At 36.9% G+C, this 23853-nt stretch overlaps 1 protein-coding gene across 1 annotated transcript in view; it reads left to right on the top strand.

The window, feature by feature from the left end:
• Window positions 1–23339, top strand: part of LOC146660248 (uncharacterized) — a 45427-nt gene extending 22088 nt beyond the window's left edge. Inside the window, exon 4 of the mRNA XM_085421629.1 lies at window positions 57–23339. Within this exon, the coding sequence (XP_085277755.1) occupies window positions 57–22880 (22824 nt within the window). The 3' untranslated portion in view covers window positions 22881–23339. The remainder of the gene's footprint in view (window positions 1–56) is intronic.
• The last annotated feature ends 514 nt before the right edge of the window (window positions 23340–23853 follow it).

Raw genomic sequence — 23853 nt, 5'->3', positions numbered from 1 at the left:
TCATGGATGAAATGAAATTGCTAGAGATTCTGAAAGTGAAACTTCAACAACTGAAGGAGGATATAAAAGCCAAAATGGAGAGATTACTACAAAATGTTGACAACAGGTCAAGGCTGCAAACAGTGTTGGAAGAAAAACTTCCAACCCAAGACGAACTGAAAGAAAGCATTCGCTGTTTCACTGAAATGTTAGAGAGAGAAAAGGAAGGTGTGAGAAGTATCCTTTCAGACATGGTCACCAAGAGAGAATGCACAGAAAATGAATGGAAGAAGCAGTTTGAACTGGACAAACGAGAACTTGATAAAGTGAAAGAAGATCTGAAACATGACAGAGAAGATCTGGAGAGAGAAAGTGAGGTGTTGAATAAAGAGAAAATGGATTTGAAGGTGTTGATGTCTGACATCAAGAAACAATTTGAAATATTGGAAGAAAAGAAACAAAATATAAAAGAAGAACGAGACTCAATGGAAACCATAAAGCTTGAACTGCTCAATAAGATGGAACATGTAAACAGGCTGTTACATGAGACAAATGACGAAAAAGCCAAGATTAAAAATTGTATCCTTCAGGTTCAAATGGAAAAAGAAAGACTTGAAGACATTTTAAGCAAGATTTTCTTAACACATAATGAAGAAAAAGTCAAGGAAGATGGCCTCAGAAGACAAACAAAAGAAGTGGAAATCATGAAAAAGGAATTACAGAGTGAAAGAGCAAAAGTGGAGAGTCTGATGAGGAATCTGAAGAAGAAGCAAGAAGAGCTTGAACGTGCAAAGGGAATCATGAGTGAAGAAAAAGAAGAGATGAAAGAGATGAAGACTGACATTGCCAAAGAACGAGAACTGTTGTTGAAGGAAAGGAGAAATATGGAAGAAGAGCGGTCTGAGATGGAAATGAGAGGAGACCAAGTCATGGATGAAATGAAATTGCTAGAGATTCTGAAAGTGAAACTTCAACAACTGAAGGAGGATATAAAAGCCAAAATGGAGAGATTACTACAAAATGTTGACAACAGGTCAAGGCTGCAAACAGTGTTGGAAGAAAAACTTCCAACCCAAGACGAACTGAAAGAAAGCATTCGCTGTTTCACTGAAATGTTAGAGAGAGAAAAGGAAGGTGTGAGAAGTATCCTTTCAGACATGGTCACCAAGAGAGAATGCACAGAAAATGAATGGAAGAAGCAGTTTGAACTGGACAAACGAGAACTTGATAAAGTGAAAGAAGATCTGAAACATGACAGAGAAGATCTGGAGAGAGAAAGTGAGGTGTTGAATAAAGAGAAAATGGATTTGAAGGTGTTGATGTCTGACATCAAGAAACAATTTGAAATATTGGAAGAAAAGAAACAAAATATAAAAGAAGAACGAGACTCAATGGAAACCATAAAGCTTGAACTGCTCAATAAGATGGAACATGTAAACAGGCTGTTACATGAGACAAATGACGAAAAAGCCAAGATTAAAAATTGTATCCTTCAGGTTCAAACGGAAAAAGAAAGACTTGAAGACATTTTAAGCAAGATTTTCTTAACACATAATGAAGAAAAAGTCAAGGAAGATGACCTCAGAAGACAAACAAAAGAAGTGGAAATCATGAAAAAGGAATTACAGAGTGAAAGAGCAAAAGTGGAGAGTCTGATGAGGAATCTGAAGAAGAAGCAAGAAGAGCTTGAACGTGCAAAGGGAATCATGAGTGAAGAAAAAGAAGAGATGAAAGAGATGAAGACTGACATTGCCAAAGAACGAGAACTGTTGTTGAAGGAAAGGAGAAATATGGAAGAAGAGCGGTCTGAGATGGAAATGAGAGGAGACCAAGTCATGGATGAAATGAAATTGCTAGAGATTCTGAAAGTGAAACTTCAACAACTGAAGGAGGATATAAAAGCCAAAATGGAGAGATTACTACAAAATGTTGACAACAGGTCAAGGCTGCAAACAGTGTTGGAAGAAAAACTTCCAACCCAAGACGAACTGAAAGAAAGCATTCGCTGTTTCACTGAAATGTTAGAGAGAGAAAAGGAAGGTGTGAGAAGTATCCTTTCAGAAATGGTCACCAAGAGAGAAAGCACAGAAAATGAATGGAAGCAGCAGTTTGAACTGGACAAACGAGAGCTTGATGAAGTGAAAGAAGATCTGAGACACGACAGAGAAGATCTGGAGAGAGAAAGTGAGGTGCTGAATAAAGAGAAAATGGATTTGAAGGTGTTGATGTCTGACATCAAGAAACAATTTGAAATATTGGAAGAAAAGAAACAAAATATAAAAGAAGAACGAGACTCAATGGAAACCATAAAGCTTGAACTGCTCAATAAGATGGAACATGTAAACAGGCTGTTACATGAGACAAATGACGAAAAAGCCAAGATTAAAAATTGTATCCTTCAGGTTCAAATGGAAAAAGAAAGACTTGAAGACATTTTAAGCAAGATTTTCTTAACACATAATGAAGAAAAAGTCAAGGAAGATGGCCTCAGAAGACAAACAAAAGAAGTGGAAATCATGAAAAAGGAATTACAGAGTGAAAGAGCAAAAGTGGAGAGTCTGATGAGGAATCTGAAGAAGAAGCAAGAAGAGCTTGAACGTGCAAAGGGAATCATGAGTGAAGAAAAAGAAGAGATGAAAGAGATGAAGACTGACATTGCCAAAGAACGAGAACTGTTGTTGAAGGAAAGGAGAAATATGGAAGAAGAGCGGTCTGAGATGGAAATGAGAGGAGACCAAGTCATGGATGAAATGAAATTGCTAGAGATTCTGAAAGTGAAACTTCAACAACTGAAGGAGGATATAAAAGCCAAAATGGAGAGATTACTACAAAATGTTGACAACAGGTCAAGGCTGCAAACAGTGTTGGAAGAAAAACTTCCAACCCAAGACGAACTGAAAGAAAGCATTCGCTGTTTCACTGAAATGTTAGAGAGAGAAAAGGAAGGTGTGAGAAGTATCCTTTCAGACATGGTCACCAAGAGAGAATGCACAGAAAATGAATGGAAGAAGCAGTTTGAACTGGACAAACGAGAACTTGATAAAGTGAAAGAAGATCTGAAACATGACAGAGAAGATCTGGAGAGAGAAAGTGAGGTGTTGAATAAAGAGAAAATGGATTTGAAGGTGTTGATGTCTGACATCAAGAAACAATTTGAAATATTGGAAGAAAAGAAACAAAATATAAAAGAAGAACGAGACTCAATGGAAACCATAAAGCTTGAACTGCTCAATAAGATGGAACATGTAAACAGGCTGTTACATGAGACAAATGACGAAAAAGCCAAGATTAAAAATTGTATCCTTCAGGTTCAAACGGAAAAAGAAAGACTTGAAGACATTTTAAGCAAGATTTTCTTAACACATAATGAAGAAAAAGTCAAGGAAGATGACCTCAGAAGACAAACAAAAGAAGTGGAAATCATGAAAAAGGAATTACAGAGTGAAAGAGCAAAAGTGGAGAGTCTGATGAGGAATCTGAAGAAGAAGCAAGAAGAGCTTGAACGTGCAAAGGGAATCATGAGTGAAGAAAAAGAAGAGATGAAAGAGATGAAGACTGACATTGCCAAAGAACGAGAACTGTTGTTGAAGGAAAGGAGAAATATGGAAGAAGAGCGGTCTGAGATGGAAATGAGAGGAGACCAAGTCATGGATGAAATGAAATTGCTAGAGATTCTGAAAGTGAAACTTCAACAACTGAAGGAGGATATAAAAGCCAAAATGGAGAGATTACTACAAAATGTTGACAACAGGTCAAGGCTGCAAACAGTGTTGGAAGAAAAACTTCCAACCCAAGACGAACTGAAAGAAAGCATTCGCTGTTTCACTGAAATGTTAGAGAGAGAAAAGGAAGGTGTGAGAAGTATCCTTTCAGAAATGGTCACCAAGAGAGAAAGCACAGAAAATGAATGGAAGCAGCAGTTTGAACTGGACAAACGAGAGCTTGATGAAGTGAAAGAAGATCTGAGACACGACAGAGAAGATCTGGAGAGAGAAAGTGAGGTGCTGAATAAAGAGAAAATGGATTTGAAGGTGTTGATGTCTGACATCAAGAAACAATTTGAAATATTGGAAGAAAAGAAACAAAGTATAAAAGAAGAACGAGACTCAATGGAAACCATAAAGCTTGAACTGCTCAATAAGATGGAACATGTAAACAGGCTGTTACATGAGACAAATGACGAAAAAGCCAAGATTAAAAATTGTATCCTTCAGGTTCAAACGGAAAAAGAAAGACTTGAAGACATTTTAAGCAAGATTTTCTTAACACATAATGAAGAAAAAGTCAAGGAAGATGACCTCAGAAGACAAACAAAAGAAGTGGAAATCATGAAAAAGGAATTACAGAGTGAAAGAGCAAAAGTGGAGAGTCTGATGAGGAATCTGAAGAAGAAGCAAGAAGAGCTTGAACGTGCAAAGGGAATCATGAGTGAAGAAAAAGAAGAGATGAAAGAGATGAAGACTGACATTGCCAAAGAACGAGAACTGTTGTTGAAGGAAAGGAGAAATATGGAAGAAGAGCGGTCTGAGATGGAAATGAGAGGAGACCAAGTCATGGATGAAATGAAATTGCTAGAGATTCTGAAAGTGAAACTTCAACAACTGAAGGAGGATATAAAAGCCAAAATGGAGAGATTACTACAAAATGTTGACAACAGGTCAAGGCTGCAAACAGTGTTGGAAGAAAAACTTCCAACCCAAGACGAACTGAAAGAAAGCATTCGCTGTTTCACTGAAATGTTAGAGAGAGAAAAGGAAGGTGTGAGAAGTATCCTTTCAGACATGGTCACCAAGAGAGAATGCACAGAAAATGAATGGAAGAAGCAGTTTGAACTGGACAAACGAGAACTTGATAAAGTGAAAGAAGATCTGAAACATGACAGAGAAGATCTGGAGAGAGAAAGTGAGGTGTTGAATAAAGAGAAAATGGATTTGAAGGTGTTGATGTCTGACATCAAGAAACAATTTGAAATATTGGAAGAAAAGAAACAAAATATAAAAGAAGAACGAGACTCAATGGAAACCATAAAGCTTGAACTGCTCAATAAGATGGAACATGTAAACAGGCTGTTACATGAGACAAATGACGAAAAAGCCAAGATTAAAAATTGTATCCTTCAGGTTCAAATGGAAAAAGAAAGACTTGAAGACATTTTAAGCAAGATTTTCTTAACACATAATGAAGAAAAAGTCAAGGAAGATGGCCTCAGAAGACAAACAAAAGAAGTGGAAATCATGAAAAAGGAATTACAGAGTGAAAGAGCAAAAGTGGAGAGTCTGATGAGGAATCTGAAGAAGAAGCAAGAAGAGCTTGAACGTGCAAAGGGAATCATGAGTGAAGAAAAAGAAGAGATGAAAGAGATGAAGACTGACATTGCCAAAGAACGAGAACTGTTGTTGAAGGAAAGGAGAAATATGGAAGAAGAGCGGTCTGAGATGGAAATGAGAGGAGACCAAGTCATGGATGAAATGAAATTGCTAGAGATTCTGAAAGTGAAACTTCAACAACTGAAGGAGGATATAAAAGCCAAAATGGAGAGATTACTACAAAATGTTGACAACAGGTCAAGGCTGCAAACAGTGTTGGAAGAAAAACTTCCAACCCAAGACGAACTGAAAGAAAGCATTCGCTGTTTCACTGAAATGTTAGAGAGAGAAAAGGAAGGTGTGAGAAGTATCCTTTCAGACATGGTCACCAAGAGAGAATGCACAGAAAATGAATGGAAGAAGCAGTTTGAACTGGACAAACGAGAACTTGATAAAGTGAAAGAAGATCTGAAACATGACAGAGAAGATCTGGAGAGAGAAAGTGAGGTGTTGAATAAAGAGAAAATGGATTTGAAGGTGTTGATGTCTGACATCAAGAAACAATTTGAAATATTGGAAGAAAAGAAACAAAATATAAAAGAAGAACGAGACTCAATGGAAACCATAAAGCTTGAACTGCTCAATAAGATGGAACATGTAAACAGGCTGTTACATGAGACAAATGACGAAAAAGCCAAGATTAAAAATTGTATCCTTCAGGTTCAAATGGAAAAAGAAAGACTTGAAGACATTTTAAGCAAGATTTTCTTAACACATAATGAAGAAAAAGTCAAGGAAGATGGCCTCAGAAGACAAACAAAAGAAGTGGAAATCATGAAAAAGGAATTACAGAGTGAAAGAGCAAAAGTGGAGAGTCTGATGAGGAATCTGAAGAAGAAGCAAGAAGAGCTTGAACGTGCAAAGGGAATCATGAGTGAAGAAAAAGAAGAGATGAAAGAGATGAAGACTGACATTGCCAAAGAACGAGAACTGTTGTTGAAGGAAAGGAGAAATATGGAAGAAGAGCGGTCTGAGATGGAAATGAGAGGAGACCAAGTCATGGATGAAATGAAATTGCTAGAGATTCTGAAAGTGAAACTTCAACAACTGAAGGAGGATATAAAAGCCAAAATGGAGAGATTACTACAAAATGTTGACAACAGGTCAAGGCTGCAAACAGTGTTGGAAGAAAAACTTCCAACCCAAGACGAACTGAAAGAAAGCATTCGCTGTTTCACTGAAATGTTAGAGAGAGAAAAGGAAGGTGTGAGAAGTATCCTTTCAGAAATGGTCACCAAGAGAGAAAGCACAGAAAATGAATGGAAGCAGCAGTTTGAACTGGACAAACGAGAGCTTGATGAAGTGAAAGAAGATCTGAGACACGACAGAGAAGATCTGGAGAGAGAAAGTGAGGTGCTGAATAAAGAGAAAATGGATTTGAAGGTGTTGATGTCTGACATCAAGAAACAATTTGAAATATTGGAAGAAAAGAAACAAAGTATAAAAGAAGAACGAGACTCAATGGAAACCATAAAGCTTGAACTGCTCAATAAGATGGAACATGTAAACAGGCTGTTACATGAGACAAATGACGAAAAAGCCAAGATTAAAAATTGTATCCTTCAGGTTCAAACGGAAAAAGAAAGACTTGAAGACATTTTAAGCAAGATTTTCTTAACACATAATGAAGAAAAAGTCAAGGAAGATGACCTCAGAAGACAAACAAAAGAAGTGGAAATCATGAAAAAGGAATTACAGAGTGAAAGAGCAAAAGTGGAGAGTCTGATGAGGAATCTGAAGAAGAAGCAAGAAGAGCTTGAACGTGCAAAGGGAATCATGAGTGAAGAAAAAGAAGAGATGAAAGAGATGAAGACTGACATTGCCAAAGAACGAGAACTGTTGTTGAAGGAAAGGAGAAATATGGAAGAAGAGCGGTCTGAGATGGAAATGAGAGGAGACCAAGTCATGGATGAAATGAAATTGCTAGAGATTCTGAAAGTGAAACTTCAACAACTGAAGGAGGATATAAAAGCCAAAATGGAGAGATTACTACAAAATGTTGACAACAGGTCAAGGCTGCAAACAGTGTTGGAAGAAAAACTTCCAACCCAAGACGAACTGAAAGAAAGCATTCGCTGTTTCACTGAAATGTTAGAGAGAGAAAAGGAAGGTGTGAGAAGTATCCTTTCAGAAATGGTCACCAAGAGAGAAAGCACAGAAAATGAATGGAAGCAGCAGTTTGAACTGGACAAACGAGAGCTTGATGAAGTGAAAGAAGATCTGAGACACGACAGAGAAGATCTGGAGAGAGAAAGTGAGGTGCTGAATAAAGAGAAAATGGATTTGAAGGTGTTGATGTCTGACATCAAGAAACAATTTGAAATATTGGAAGAAAAGAAACAAAATATAAAAGAAGAACGAGACTCAATGGAAACCATAAAGCTTGAACTGCTCAATAAGATGGAACATGTAAACAGGCTGTTACATGAGACAAATGACGAAAAAGCCAAGATTAAAAATTGTATCCTTCAGGTTCAAATGGAAAAAGAAAGACTTGAAGACATTTTAAGCAAGATTTTCTTAACACATAATGAAGAAAAAGTCAAGGAAGATGGCCTCAGAAGACAAACAAAAGAAGTGGAAATCATGAAAAAGGAATTACAGAGTGAAAGAGCAAAAGTGGAGAGTCTGATGAGGAATCTGAAGAAGAAGCAAGAAGAGCTTGAACGTGCAAAGGGAATCATGAGTGAAGAAAAAGAAGAGATGAAAGAGATGAAGACTGACATTGCCAAAGAACGAGAACTGTTGTTGAAGGAAAGGAGAAATATGGAAGAAGAGCGGTCTGAGATGGAAATGAGAGGAGACCAAGTCATGGATGAAATGAAATTGCTAGAGATTCTGAAAGTGAAACTTCAACAACTGAAGGAGGATATAAAAGCCAAAATGGAGAGATTACTACAAAATGTTGACAACAGGTCAAGGCTGCAAACAGTGTTGGAAGAAAAACTTCCAACCCAAGACGAACTGAAAGAAAGCATTCGCTGTTTCACTGAAATGTTAGAGAGAGAAAAGGAAGGTGTGAGAAGTATCCTTTCAGACATGGTCACCAAGAGAGAATGCACAGAAAATGAATGGAAGCAGCAGTTTGAACTGGACAAACGAGAACTTGATAAAGTGAAAGAAGATCTGAAACATGACAGAGAAGATCTGGAGAGAGAAAGTGAGGTGTTGAATAAAGAGAAAATGGATTTGAAGGTGTTGATGTCTGACATCAAGAAACAATTTGAAATATTGGAAGAAAAGAAACAAAATATAAAAGAAGAACGAGACTCAATGGAAACCATAAAGCTTGAACTGCTCAATAAGATGGAACATGTAAACAGGCTGTTACATGAGACAAATGACGAAAAAGCCAAGATTAAAAATTGTATCCTTCAGGTTCAAACGGAAAAAGAAAGACTTGAAGACATTTTAAGCAAGATTTTCTTAACACATAATGAAGAAAAAGTCAAGGAAGATGACCTCAGAAGACAAACAAAAGAAGTGGAAATCATGAAAAAGGAATTACAGAGTGAAAGAGCAAAAGTGGAGAGTCTGATGAGGAATCTGAAGAAGAAGCAAGAAGAGCTTGAACGTGCAAAGGGAATCATGAGTGAAGAAAAAGAAGAGATGAAAGAGATGAAGACTGACATTGCCAAAGAACGAGAACTGTTGTTGAAGGAAAGGAGAAATATGGAAGAAGAGCGGTCTGAGATGGAAATGAGAGGAGACCAAGTCATGGATGAAATGAAATTGCTAGAGATTCTGAAAGTGAAACTTCAACAACTGAAGGAGGATATAAAAGCCAAAATGGAGAGATTACTACAAAATGTTGACAACAGGTCAAGGCTGCAAACAGTGTTGGAAGAAAAACTTCCAACCCAAGACGAACTGAAAGAAAGCATTCGCTGTTTCACTGAAATGTTAGAGAGAGAAAAGGAAGGTGTGAGAAGTATCCTTTCAGAAATGGTCACCAAGAGAGAAAGCACAGAAAATGAATGGAAGCAGCAGTTTGAACTGGACAAACGAGAGCTTGATGAAGTGAAAGAAGATCTGAGACACGACAGAGAAGATCTGGAGAGAGAAAGTGAGGTGCTGAATAAAGAGAAAATGGATTTGAAGGTGTTGATGTCTGACATCAAGAAACAATTTGAAATATTGGAAGAAAAGAAACAAAGTATAAAAGAAGAACGAGACTCAATGGAAACCATAAAGCTTGAACTGCTCAATAAGATGGAACATGTAAACAGGCTGTTACATGAGACAAATGACGAAAAAGCCAAGATTAAAAATTGTATCCTTCAGGTTCAAACGGAAAAAGAAAGACTTGAAGACATTTTAAGCAAGATTTTCTTAACACATAATGAAGAAAAAGTCAAGGAAGATGACCTCAGAAGACAAACAAAAGAAGTGGAAATCATGAAAAAGGAATTACAGAGTGAAAGAGCAAAAGTGGAGAGTCTGATGAGGAATCTGAAGAAGAAGCAAGAAGAGCTTGAACGTGCAAAGGGAATCATGAGTGAAGAAAAAGAAGAGATGAAAGAGATGAAGACTGACATTGCCAAAGAACGAGAACTGTTGTTGAAGGAAAGGAGAAATATGGAAGAAGAGCGGTCTGAGATGGAAATGAGAGGAGACCAAGTCATGGATGAAATGAAATTGCTAGAGATTCTGAAAGTGAAACTTCAACAACTGAAGGAGGATATAAAAGCCAAAATGGAGAGATTACTACAAAATGTTGACAACAGGTCAAGGCTGCAAACAGTGTTGGAAGAAAAACTTCCAACCCAAGACGAACTGAAAGAAAGCATTCGCTGTTTCACTGAAATGTTAGAGAGAGAAAAGGAAGGTGTGAGAAGTATCCTTTCAGACATGGTCACCAAGAGAGAATGCACAGAAAATGAATGGAAGAAGCAGTTTGAACTGGACAAACGAGAACTTGATAAAGTGAAAGAAGATCTGAAACATGACAGAGAAGATCTGGAGAGAGAAAGTGAGGTGTTGAATAAAGAGAAAATGGATTTGAAGGTGTTGATGTCTGACATCAAGAAACAATTTGAAATATTGGAAGAAAAGAAACAAAATATAAAAGAAGAACGAGACTCAATGGAAACCATAAAGCTTGAACTGCTCAATAAGATGGAACATGTAAACAGGCTGTTACATGAGACAAATGACGAAAAAGCCAAGATTAAAAATTGTATCCTTCAGGTTCAAATGGAAAAAGAAAGACTTGAAGACATTTTAAGCAAGATTTTCTTAACACATAATGAAGAAAAAGTCAAGGAAGATGGCCTCAGAAGACAAACAAAAGAAGTGGAAATCATGAAAAAGGAATTACAGAGTGAAAGAGCAAAAGTGGAGAGTCTGATGAGGAATCTGAAGAAGAAGCAAGAAGAGCTTGAACGTGCAAAGGGAATCATGAGTGAAGAAAAAGAAGAGATGAAAGAGATGAAGACTGACATTGCCAAAGAACGAGAACTGTTGTTGAAGGAAAGGAGAAATATGGAAGAAGAGCGGTCTGAGATGGAAATGAGAGGAGACCAAGTCATGGATGAAATGAAATTGCTAGAGATTCTGAAAGTGAAACTTCAACAACTGAAGGAGGATATAAAAGCCAAAATGGAGAGATTACTACAAAATGTTGACAACAGGTCAAGGCTGCAAACAGTGTTGGAAGAAAAACTTCCAACCCAAGACGAACTGAAAGAAAGCATTCGCTGTTTCACTGAAATGTTAGAGAGAGAAAAGGAAGGTGTGAGAAGTATCCTTTCAGACATGGTCACCAAGAGAGAATGCACAGAAAATGAATGGAAGAAGCAGTTTGAACTGGACAAACGAAAACTTGATAAAGTGAAAGAAGATCTGAAACATGACAGAGAAGATCTGGAGAGAGAAAGTGAGGTGTTGAATAAAGAGAAAATGGATTTGAAGGTGTTGATGTCTGACATCAAGAAACAATTTGAAATATTGGAAGAAAAGAAACAAAATATAAAAGAAGAACGAGACTCAATGGAAACCATAAAGCTTGAACTGCTCAATAAGATGGAACATGTAAACAGGCTGTTACATGAGACAAATGACGAAAAAGCCAAGATTAAAAATTGTATCCTTCAGGTTCAAATGGAAAAAGAAAGACTTGAAGACATTTTAAGCAAGATTTTCTTAACACATAATGAAGAAAAAGTCAAGGAAGATGGCCTCAGAAGACAAACAAAAGAAGTGGAAATCATGAAAAAGGAATTACAGAGTGAAAGAGCAAAAGTGGAGAGTCTGATGAGGAATCTGAAGAAGAAGCAAGAAGAGCTTGAACGTGCAAAGGGAATCATGAGTGAAGAAAAAGAAGAGATGAAAGAGATGAAGACTGACATTGCCAAAGAACGAGAACTGTTGTTGAAGGAAAGGAGAAATATGGAAGAAGAGCGGTCTGAGATGGAAATGAGAGGAGACCAAGTCATGGATGAAATGAAATTGCTAGAGATTCTGAAAGTGAAACTTCAACAACTGAAGGAGGATATAAAAGCCAAAATGGAGAGATTACTACAAAATGTTGACAACAGGTCAAGGCTGCAAACAGTGTTGGAAGAAAAACTTCCAACCCAAGACGAACTGAAAGAAAGCATTCGCTGTTTCACTGAAATGTTAGAGAGAGAAAAGGAAGGTGTGAGAAGTATCCTTTCAGACATGGTCACCAAGAGAGAATGCACAGAAAATGAATGGAAGAAGCAGTTTGAACTGGACAAACGAAAACTTGATAAAGTGAAAGAAGATCTGAAACATGACAGAGAAGATCTGGAGAGAGAAAGTGAGGTGTTGAATAAAGAGAAAATGGATTTGAAGGTGTTGATGTCTGACATCAAGAAACAATTTGAAATATTGGAAGAAAAGAAACAAAATATAAAAGAAGAACGAGACTCAATGGAAACCATAAAGCTTGAACTGCTCAATAAGATGGAACATGTAAACAGGCTGTTACATGAGACAAATGACGAAAAAGCCAAGATTAAAAATTGTATCCTTCAGGTTCAAATGGAAAAAGAAAGACTTGAAGACATTTTAAGCAAGATTTTCTTAACACATAATGAAGAAAAAGTCAAGGAAGATGACCTCAGAAGACAAACAAAAGAAGTGGAAATCATGAAAAAGGAATTACAGAGTGAAAGAGCAAAAGTGGAGAGTCTGATGAGGAATCTGAAGAAGAAGCAAGAAGAGCTTGAACGTGCAAAGGGAATCATGAGTGAAGAAAAAGAAGAGATGAAAGAGATGAAGACTGACATTGCCAAAGAACGAGAACTGTTGTTGAAGGAAAGGAGAAATATGGAAGAAGAGCGGTCTGAGATGGAAATGAGAGGAGACCAAGTCATGGATGAAATGAAATTGCTAGAGATTCTGAAAGTGAAACTTCAACAACTGAAGGAGGATATAAAAGCCAAAATGGAGAGATTACTACAAAATGTTGACAACAGGTCAAGGCTGCAAACAGTGTTGGAAGAAAAACTTCCAACCCAAGACGAACTGAAAGAAAGCATTCGCTGTTTCACTGAAATGTTAGAGAGAGAAAAGGAAGGTGTGAGAAGTATCCTTTCAGACATGGTCACCAAGAGAGAATGCACAGAAAATGAATGGAAGCAGCAGTTTGAACTGGACAAACGAGAACTTGATAAAGTGAAAGAAGATCTGAAACATGACAGAGAAGATCTGGAGAGAGAAAGTGAGGTGTTGAATAAAGAGAAAATGGATTTGAAGGTGTTGATGTCTGACATCAAGAAACAATTTGAAATATTGGAAGAAAAGAAACAAAATATAAAAGAAGAACGAGACTCAATGGAAACCATAAAGCTTGAACTGCTCAATAAGATGGAACATGTAAACAGGCTGTTACATGAGACAAATGACGAAAAAGCCAAGATTAAAAATTGTATCCTTCAGGTTCAAACGGAAAAAGAAAGACTTGAAGACATTTTAAGCAAGATTTTCTTAACACATAATGAAGAAAAAGTCAAGGAAGATGACCTCAGAAGACAAACAAAAGAAGTGGAAATCATGAAAAAGGAATTACAGAGTGAAAGAGCAAAAGTGGAGAGTCTGATGAGGAATCTGAAGAAGAAGCAAGAAGAGCTTGAACGTGCAAAGGGAATCATGAGTGAAGAAAAAGAAGAGATGAAAGAGATGAAGACTGACATTGCCAAAGAACGAGAACTGTTGTTGAAGGAAAGGAGAAATATGGAAGAAGAGCGGTCTGAGATGGAAATGAGAGGAGACCAAGTCATGGATGAAATGAAATTGCTAGAGATTCTGAAAGTGAAACTTCAACAACTGAAGGAGGATATAAAAGCCAAAATGGAGAGATTACTACAAAATGTTGACAACAGGTCAAGGCTGCAAACAGTGTTGGAAGAAAAACTTCCAACCCAAGACGAACTGAAAGAAAGCATTCGCTGTTTCACTGAAATGTTAGAGAGAGAAAAGGAAGGTGTGAGAAGTATCCTTTCAGAAATGGTCACCAAGAGAGAAAGCACAGAAAATGAATGGAAGCAGCAGTTTGAACTGGACAAACGAGAGCTTGATGAAGTGAAAGAAGATCTGAGACACGACAGAGAAGATCTGGAGAGAGAAAGTGAGGTGCTGAATAAAGAGAAAATGGATTTGAAGGTGTTGATGTCTGACATCAAGAAACAATTTGAAATATTGGAAGAAAAGAAACAAAGTATAAAAGAAGAACGAGACTCAATGGAAACCATAAAGCTTGAACTGCTCAATAAGATGGAACATGTAAACAGGCTGTTACATGAGACAAATGACGAAAAAGCCAAGATTAAAAATTGTATCCTTCAGGTTCAAACGGAAAAAGAAAGACTTGAAGACATTTTAAGCAAGATTTTCTTAACACATAATGAAGAAAAAGTCAAGGAAGATGACCTCAGAAGACAAACAAAAGAAGTGGAAATCATGAAAAAGGAATTACAGAGTGAAAGAGCAAAAGTGGAGAGTCTGATGAGGAATCTGAAGAAGAAGCAAGAAGAGCTTGAACGTGCAAAGGGAATCATGAGTGAAGAAAAAGAAGAGATGAAAGAGATGAAGACTGACATTGCCAAAGAACGAGAACTGTTGTTGAAGGAAAGGAGAAATATGGAAGAAGAGCGGTCTGAGATGGAAATGAGAGGAGACCAAGTCATGGATGAAATGAAATTGCTAGAGATTCTGAAAGTGAAACTTCAACAACTGAAGGAGGATATAAAAGCCAAAATGGAGAGATTACTACAAAATGTTGACAACAGGTCAAGGCTGCAAACAGTGTTGGAAGAAAAACTTCCAACCCAAGACGAACTGAAAGAAAGCATTCGCTGTTTCACTGAAATGTTAGAGAGAGAAAAGGAAGGTGTGAGAAGTATCCTTTCAGACATGGTCACCAAGAGAGAATGCACAGAAAATGAATGGAAGAAGCAGTTTGAACTGGACAAACGAGAACTTGATAAAGTGAAAGAAGATCTGAAACATGACAGAGAAGATCTGGAGAGAGAAAGTGAGGTGTTGAATAAAGAGAAAATGGATTTGAAGGTGTTGATGTCTGACATCAAGAAACAATTTGAAATATTGGAAGAAAAGAAACAAAATATAAAAGAAGAACGAGACTCAATGGAAACCATAAAGCTTGAACTGCTCAATAAGATGGAACATGTAAACAGGCTGTTACATGAGACAAATGACGAAAAAGCCAAGATTAAAAATTGTATCCTTCAGGTTCAAATGGAAAAAGAAAGACTTGAAGACATTTTAAGCAAGATTTTCTTAACACATAATGAAGAAAAAGTCAAGGAAGATGGCCTCAGAAGACAAACAAAAGAAGTGGAAATCATGAAAAAGGAATTACAGAGTGAAAGAGCAAAAGTGGAGAGTCTGATGAGGAATCTGAAGAAGAAGCAAGAAGAGCTTGAACGTGCAAAGGGAATCATGAGTGAAGAAAAAGAAGAGATGAAAGAGATGAAGACTGACATTGCCAAAGAACGAGAACTGTTGTTGAAGGAAAGGAGAAATATGGAAGAAGAGCGGTCTGAGATGGAAATGAGAGGAGACCAAGTCATGGATGAAATGAAATTGCTAGAGATTCTGAAAGTGAAACTTCAACAACTGAAGGAGGATATAAAAGCCAAAATGGAGAGATTACTACAAAATGTTGACAACAGGTCAAGGCTGCAAACAGTGTTGGAAGAAAAACTTCCAACCCAAGACGAACTGAAAGAAAGCATTCGCTGTTTCACTGAAATGTTAGAGAGAGAAAAGGAAGGTGTGAGAAGTATCCTTTCAGACATGGTCACCAAGAGAGAATGCACAGAAAATGAATGGAAGAAGCAGTTTGAACTGGACAAACGAAAACTTGATAAAGTGAAAGAAGATCTGAAACATGACAGAGAAGATCTGGAGAGAGAAAGTGAGGTGTTGAATAAAGAGAAAATGGATTTGAAGGTGTTGATGTCTGACATCAAGAAACAATTTGAAATATTGGAAGAAAAGAAACAAAATATAAAAGAAGAACGAGACTCAATGGAAACCATAAAGCTTGAACTGCTCAATAAGATGGAACATGTAAACAGGCTGTTACATGAGACAAATGACGAAAAAGCCAAGATTAAAAATTGTATCCTTCAGGTTCAAACGGAAAAAGAAAGACTTGAAGACATTTTAAGCAAGATTTTCTTAACACATAATGAAGAAAAAGTCAAGGAAGATGACCTCAGAAGACAAACAAAAGAAGTGGAAATCATGAAAAAGGAATTACAGAGTGAAAGAGCAAAAGTGGAGAGTCTGATGAGGAATCTGAAGAAGAAGCAAGAAGAGCTTGAACGTGCAAAGGGAATCATGAGTGAAGAAAAAGAAGAGATGAAAGAGATGAAGACTGACATTGCCAAAGAACGAGAACTGTTGTTGAAGGAAAGGAGAAATATGGAAGAAGAGCGGTCTGAGATGGAAATGAGAGGAGACCAAGTCATGGATGAAATGAAATTGCTAGAGATTCTGAAAGTGAAACTTCAACAACTGAAGGAGGATATAAAAGCCAAAATGGAGAGATTACTACAAAATGTTGACAACAGGTCAAGGCTGCAAACAGTGTTGGAAGAAAAACTTCCAACCCAAGACGAACTGAAAGAAAGCATTCGCTGTTTCACTGAAATGTTAGAGAGAGAAAAGGAAGGTGTGAGAAGTATCCTTTCAGAAATGGTCACCAAGAGAGAAAGCACAGAAAATGAATGGAAGCAGCAGTTTGAACTGGACAAACGAGAGCTTGATGAAGTGAAAGAAGATCTGAGACACGACAGAGAAGATCTGGAGAGAGAAAGTGAGGTGCTGAATAAAGAGAAAATGGATTTGAAGGTGTTGATGTCTGACATCAAGAAACAATTTGAAATATTGGAAGAAAAGAAACAAAGTATAAAAGAAGAACGAGACTCAATGGAAACCATAAAGCTTGAACTGCTCAATAAGATGGAACATGTAAACAGGCTGTTACATGAGACAAATGACGAAAAAGCCAAGATTAAAAATTGTATCCTTCAGGTTCAAACGGAAAAAGAAAGACTTGAAGACATTTTAAGCAAGATTTTCTTAACACATAATGAAGAAAAAGTCAAGGAAGATGACCTCAGAAGACAAACAAAAGAAGTGGAAATCATGAAAAAGGAATTACAGAGTGAAAGAGCAAAAGTGGAGAGTCTGATGAGGAATCTGAAGAAGAAGCAAGAAGAGCTTGAACGTGCAAAGGGAATCATGAGTGAAGAAAAAGAAGAGATGAAAGAGATGAAGACTGACATTGCCAAAGAACGAGAACTGTTGTTGAAGGAAAGGAGAAATATGGAAGAAGAGCGGTCTGAGATGGAAATGAGAGGAGACCAAGTCATGGATGAAATGAAATTGCTAGAGATTCTGAAAGTGAAACTTCAACAACTGAAGGAGGATATAAAAGCCAAAATGGAGAGATTACTACAAAATGTTGACAACAGGTCAAGGCTGCAAACAGTGTTGGAAGAAAAACTTCCAACCCAAGACGAACTGAAAGAAAGCATTCGCTGTTTCACTGAAATGTTAGAGAGAGAAAAGGAAGGTGTGAGAAGTATCCTTTCAGAAATGGTCACCAAGAGAGAAAGCACAGAAAATGAATGGAAGCAGCAGTTTGAACTGGACAAACGAGAGCTTGATGAAGTGAAAGAAGATCTGAGACACGACAGAGAAGATCTGGAGAGAGAAAGTGAGGTGTTGAATAAAGAGAAAATGGATTTGAAGGTGTTGATGTCTGACATCAAGAAACAATTTGAAATATTGGAAGAAAAGAAACAAAATATAAAAGAAGAACGAGACTCAATGGAAACCATAAAGCTTGAACTGCTCAATAAGATGGAACATGTAAACAGGCTGTTACATGAGACAAATGACGAAAAAGCCAAGATTAAAAATTGTATCCTTCAGGTTCAAACGGAAAAAGAAAGACTTGAAGACATTTTAAGCAAGATTTTCTTAACACATAATGAAGAAAAAGTCAAGGAAGATGACCTCAGAAGACAAACAAAAGAAGTGGAAATCATGAAAAAGGAATTACAGAGTGAAAGAGCAAAAGTGGAGAGTCTGATGAGGAATCTGAAGAAGAAGCAAGAAGAGCTTGAACGTGCAAAGGGAATCATGAGTGAAGAAAAAGAAGAGATGAAAGAGATGAAGACTGACATTGCCAAAGAACGAGAACTGTTGTTGAAGGAAAGGAGAAATATGGAAGAAGAGCGGTCTGAGATGGAAATGAGAGGAGACCAAGTCATGGATGAAATGAAATTGCTAGAGATTCTGAAAGTGAAACTTCAACAACTGAAGGAGGATATAAAAGCCAAAATGGAGAGATTACTACAAAATGTTGACAACAGGTCAAGGCTGCAAACAGTGTTGGAAGAAAAACTTCCAACCCAAGACGAACTGAAAGAAAGCATTCGCTGTTTCACTGAAATGTTAGAGAGAGAAAAGGAAGGTGTGAGAAGTATCCTTTCAGACATGGTCACCAAGAGAGAATGCACAGAAAATGAATGGAAGAAGCAGTTTGAACTGGACAAACGAGAACTTGATAAAGTGAAAGAAGATCTGAGACACGACAGAGAAGATCTGGAGAGAGAAAGTGAGGTTCTGAATAAAGAGAAAATGGATTTGAAGGTGTTGATGTCTGACATCAAGAAACAATTTGAAATATTGGAAGAAAAGAAACAAAATATAAAAGAAGAACGAGACTCAATGGAAACCATAAAGCTTGAACTGCTCAATAAGATGGAACATGTAAACAGGCTGTTACATGAGACAAATGACAAAAAAGCCAAGATTAAAAATTGTATCCTTCAGGTTCAAACGGAAAAAGAAAGACTTGAAGACATTTTAAGCAAGATTTTCTTAACACATAATGAAGAAAAAGTCAAGGAAGATGACCTCAGAAGTCAAACAAAAGAAGTGGAAATCATGAAAAAGGAATTACAGAGTGAAAGAGCAAAAGTGGAGAGTCTGATGAGGAATCTGAAGAAGAAGCAAGAAGAGCTTGAACGTGCAAAGGGAATCATGAGTGAAGAAAAAGAAGAGATGAAAGAGATGAAGACTGACATTGCCAAAGAACGAGAACTGTTGTTGAAGGAAAGGAGAAATATGGAAGAAGAGCGGTCTGAGATGGAAATGAGAGGAGACCAAGTCATGGATGAAATGAAATTGCTAGAGATTCTGAAAGTGAAACTTCAACAACTGAAGGAGGATATAAAAGCCAAAATGGAGAGATTACTACAAAATGTTGACAACAGGTCAAGGCTGCAAACAGTGTTGGAAGAAAAACTTCCAACCCAAGACGAACTGAAAGAAAGCATTCGCTGTTTCACTGAAATGTTAGAGAGAGAAAAGGAAGGTGTGAGAAGTATCCTTTCAGACATGGTCACCAAGAGAGAATGCACAGAAAATGAATGGAAGAAGCAGTTTGAACTGGACAAACGAGAACTTGATAAAGTGAAAGAAGATCTGAGACACGACAGAGAAGATCTGGAGAGAGAAAGTGAGGTTCTGAATAAAGAGAAAATGGATTTGAAGGTGTTGATGTCTGACATCAAGAAACAATTTGAAATATTGGAAGAAAAGAAACAAAATATAAAAGAAGAACGAGACTCAATGGAAACCATAAAGCTTGAACTGCTCGATAAGATGGAACATGTAAACAGGCTGTTACATGAGACAAATGACGAAAAAGCCAAGATTAAAAATTGTATCCTTCAGGTTCAAACGGAAAAAGAAAGACTTGAAGACATTTTAAGCAAGATTTTCTTAACACATAATGAAGAAAAAGTCAAGGAAGATGACCTCAGAAGACAAACAAAAGAAGTGGAAATCATGAAAAAGGAATTACAGAGTGAAAGAGCAAAAGTGGAGAGTCTGATGAGGAATCTGAAGAAGAAGCAAGAAGAGCTTGAACGTGCAAAGGGAATCATGAGTGAAGAAAAAGAAGAGATGAAAGAGATGAAGACTGACATTGCCAAAGAACGAGAACTGTTGTTGAAGGAAAGGAGAAATATGGAAGAAGAGCGGTCTGAGATGGAAATGAGAGGAGACCAAGTCATGGATGAAATGAAATTGCTAGAGATTCTGAAAGTGAAACTTCAACAACTGAAGGAGGATATAAAAGCCAAAATGGAGAGATTACTACAAAATGTTGACAACAGGTCAAGGCTGCAAACAGTGTTGGAAGAAAAACTTCCAACCCAAGACGAACTGAAAGAAAGCATTCGCTGTTTCACTGAAATGTTAGAGAGAGAAAAGGAAGGTGTGAGAAGTATCCTTTCAGAAATGGTCACCAAGAGAGAATGCACAGAAAATGAATGGAAGAAGCAGTTTGAACTGGACAAACGAGAGCTTGATAAAGTGAAAGAAGATCTGAGACACGACAGAGAAGATCTGGAGAGAGAAAGTGAGGTTCTGAATAAAGAGAAAATGGATTTGAAGGTGTTGATGTCTGACATCAAGAAACAATTTGAAATATTGGAAGAAAAGAAACAAAATATAAAAGAAGAACGAGACTCAATGGAAACCATAAAGCTTGAACTGCTCAATAAGATGGAACATGTAAACAGGCTGTTACATGAGACAAATGACGAAAAAGCCAAGATTAAAAATTGTATCCTTCAGGTTCAAACGGAAAAAGAAAGACTTGAAGACATTTTAAGCAAGATTTTCTTAACACATAATGAAGAAAAAGTCAAGGAAGATGACCTCAGAAGTCAAACAAAAGAAGTGGAAATCATGAAAAAGGAATTACAGAGTGAAAGAGCAAAAGTGGAGAGTCTGATGAGGAATCTGAAGAAGAAGCAAGAAGAGCTTGAACGTGCAAAGGGAATCATGAGTGAAGAAAAAGAAGAGATGAAAGAGATGAAGACTGACATTGCCAAAGAACGAGAACTGTTGTTGAAGGAAAGGAGAAATATGGAAGAAGAGCGGTCTGAGATGGAAATGAGAGGAGACCAAGTCATGGATGAAATGAAATTGCTAGAGATTCTGAAAGTGAAACTTCAACAACTGAAGGAGGATATAAAAGCCAAAATGGAGCGATTACTACAAAATGTTGACAACAGGTCAAGGCTGCAAACAGTGTTGGAAGAAAAACTTCCAACCCAAGACGAACTGAAAGAAAGCATTCGCTGTTTCACTGAAATGTTAGAGAGAGAAAAGGAAGGTGTGAGAAGTATCCTTTCAGACATGGTCACCAAGAGAGAATGCACAGAAAATGAATGGAAGAAGCAGTTTGAACTGGACAAACGAGAACTTGATAAAGTGAAAGAAGATCTGAGACATGACAGAGAAGATCTGGAGAGAGAAAGTGAGGTGTTGAATAAAGAGAAAATGGATTTGAAGGTGTTGATGTCTGACATCAAGAAACAATTTGAAATATTGGAAGAAAAGAAACAAAATATAAAAGAAGAACGAGACTCAATGGAAACCATAAAGCTTGAACTGCTCAATAAGATGGAACATGTAAACAGGCTGTTACATGAGACAAATGACGAAAAAGCCAAGATTAAAAATTGTATCCTTCAGGTTCAAACGGAAAAAGAAAGACTTGAAGACATTTTAAGCAAGATTTTCTTAACACATAATGAAGAAAAAGTCAAGGAAGATGACCTCAGAAGACAAACAAAAGAAGTGGAAATCATGAAAAAGGAATTACAGAGTGAAAGAGCAAAAGTGGAGAGTCTGATGAGGAATCTGAAGAAGAAGCAAGAAGAGCTTGAACGTGCAAAGGGAATCATGAGTGAAGAAAAAGAAGAGATGAAAGAGATGAAGACTGACATTGCCAAAGAACAAGAACTGTTGTTGAAGGAAAGGAGAAATGTGGAAGAACAGCAGTCTGGGATGGAAATGAGGGGAGACCAAGTCATGGATGAAATGAAATCACTAGAGATTCTGAAAGTGAAACTAATTGCGAGGAAATCCCTGAAAGGTGAACTGTCTGATGTACAACCCAGAGAGGACATCCTCAGTAGTGTTACAATCTCTACAAGAAACCTTATAGGAAAACTAAATAGACTGATTCATCAAGACTTGCCGACATATATTAAGAGAGTAGAGGGGGAAAATGAAAAAATATTACAAGTGATCTCCACATATGAACAAAATTGTGTCAGAATTTATAAGCAGAAAATTAAAATTACTGCAGATTATGACAAGATACAACAACAAAAGAAACATGTGTTTAAGACAACGTTTGACAAAGCAATCCAAACTGAGGATGTTGTAAAACAATGCTTACATGAGCATCAGGATGAAGAGACCAATGAACATGAATTTAAGCAGAGGATGAAGGATGTTGCAGTTAATCTTGAAGGAAGCAAAAGATACTTGACACCTGACAAGGAAGGTCTGCTGTTAGTAGGAGAAGGTGAAGAATTTGGAAATGTCAAGAAAACAAATCTTGCAACGTTGTCCATCTTGTCAGCAGAGGAAGATGACTTCACACAGAAGGGAATTTTAAAAACTGAGTTTTTGAAACAAATCTGGAAGGACACTAGAATAGAACGAAATGAAATAAATCAGATGAAGCTCAGAGGTCAAAAAATGAGAAACAATATGGATAAAAGAGTAAAGGTGATCAATCATTTTGTTAGGAGATCAATATTTCAGAAAGAAAAGACATCAGTTGAGAAAACAAGAAAAATGTTGGAACATGGGCAAAGTAATACGTTTTTATCTGTAAGTGGCAGGGATGGAGAACACAAATCACTTGATGAAAAATATACCGAGCTCCAACAACTTAAGGTCCGCATGCTTAGTGAGATTGAGAAATTCTACATACAAAACAAAGCATCTAAGACACTGACAACTAGCAACAAAGCTAATCAAACAGTTCAACTAGATTCTCCAAATATCTATCAAGAGCAAATAAAGGTAGAAGAATCTGAAGCAGCACCAGAGAGATCTCCTGGACTCCTCAGTCAGCTCAGACTTTCCTGTTATCGCTGTTGCTCCCGTTATTGTGCCTACTGCAAGCAAGGATGTATAAAGAAAAAATGAGAGGCAAGAAAAGTGCTACATAAAAATCAGTCCATTTACCTTTTGTTTTACTTTTTAGTTATATTAATATGTGTGTATTTGGAAAATGTGTTTTTCCCGTTAATCATATTAACCTAACAACGTAAGAGTACCAGTCTGATGTCAATCATCTAATTTTTAAACAACTAGTTATGTAATGTAAAAGTATTCCTTTAACATGTTATTTTTTTCACAAATGCAAAATATTAAAGTTTAACAGATAATCTTAACATTTCTAATTACATTTTTATGCTGATTTCTAATTAATCTTCTTTCAACATATTTATTCTGTTGTCTTGTGTTAGAATACAGAAGCACAAAGAATACAGTAAAATCAAAACTAACAAGAATATTTGAAAACTGTGACTCCATATATATTCATATTTAAATGAAAGAAAAATGCATGTTTAACATAAATTTGATCCCTAAATAAATCTTTTTCCAAAACCATTCACATCACTGCAATATTTTTCTTTTGGTAAATTTCGAATTATATAAGAACCCAATTGTTTGAAACATTATTTAAATTAATTACACAGTTAATTGTAAATTGACAAATTAAATATAAAACTCATGCCATCTAATTATCTTCATTGGGGTATATCATGTACACATACATATATATATATATATATATTTATATGTCATATATAAACCCTTTGTCACGGCTGCCGAGGCGAGCCGTGTGGTGTAGAAGGGAGAAAGGACCCAAAACGCAGGCAGTAGATGATAATGCTAGTGATGTTTTATTTACACAGTGGTGAGATGGCAAAACAGGCAAAGAGGGAAGACAAAACTAAAGACCTACACTGGGAAAGCTAAATGACAAACCTGAGAGGGTTCCAGAATGGGGGAGAGGCAGTGACGAACCGGCAACAGGCAGGAGAACATCAAAGCTGACGGGACAGGGGAAACGTAAACTGAACACACTCACATGAGATAGAGACCTTCAGAA

The sequence above is a fragment of the Rhamphochromis longiceps genome, linkage group LG10 (genome assembly GCF_057381845.1).
Source record: "Rhamphochromis longiceps isolate RC_006_pf linkage group LG10, R_longiceps_female_GT1.1, whole genome shotgun sequence".
NCBI classification, from domain to species: domain Eukaryota; kingdom Metazoa; phylum Chordata; class Actinopteri; order Cichliformes; family Cichlidae; genus Rhamphochromis; species Rhamphochromis longiceps.
Note: the sequence above shows the minus strand (reverse complement) of the source record. Positions and strands in the feature narration are given on the sequence as shown.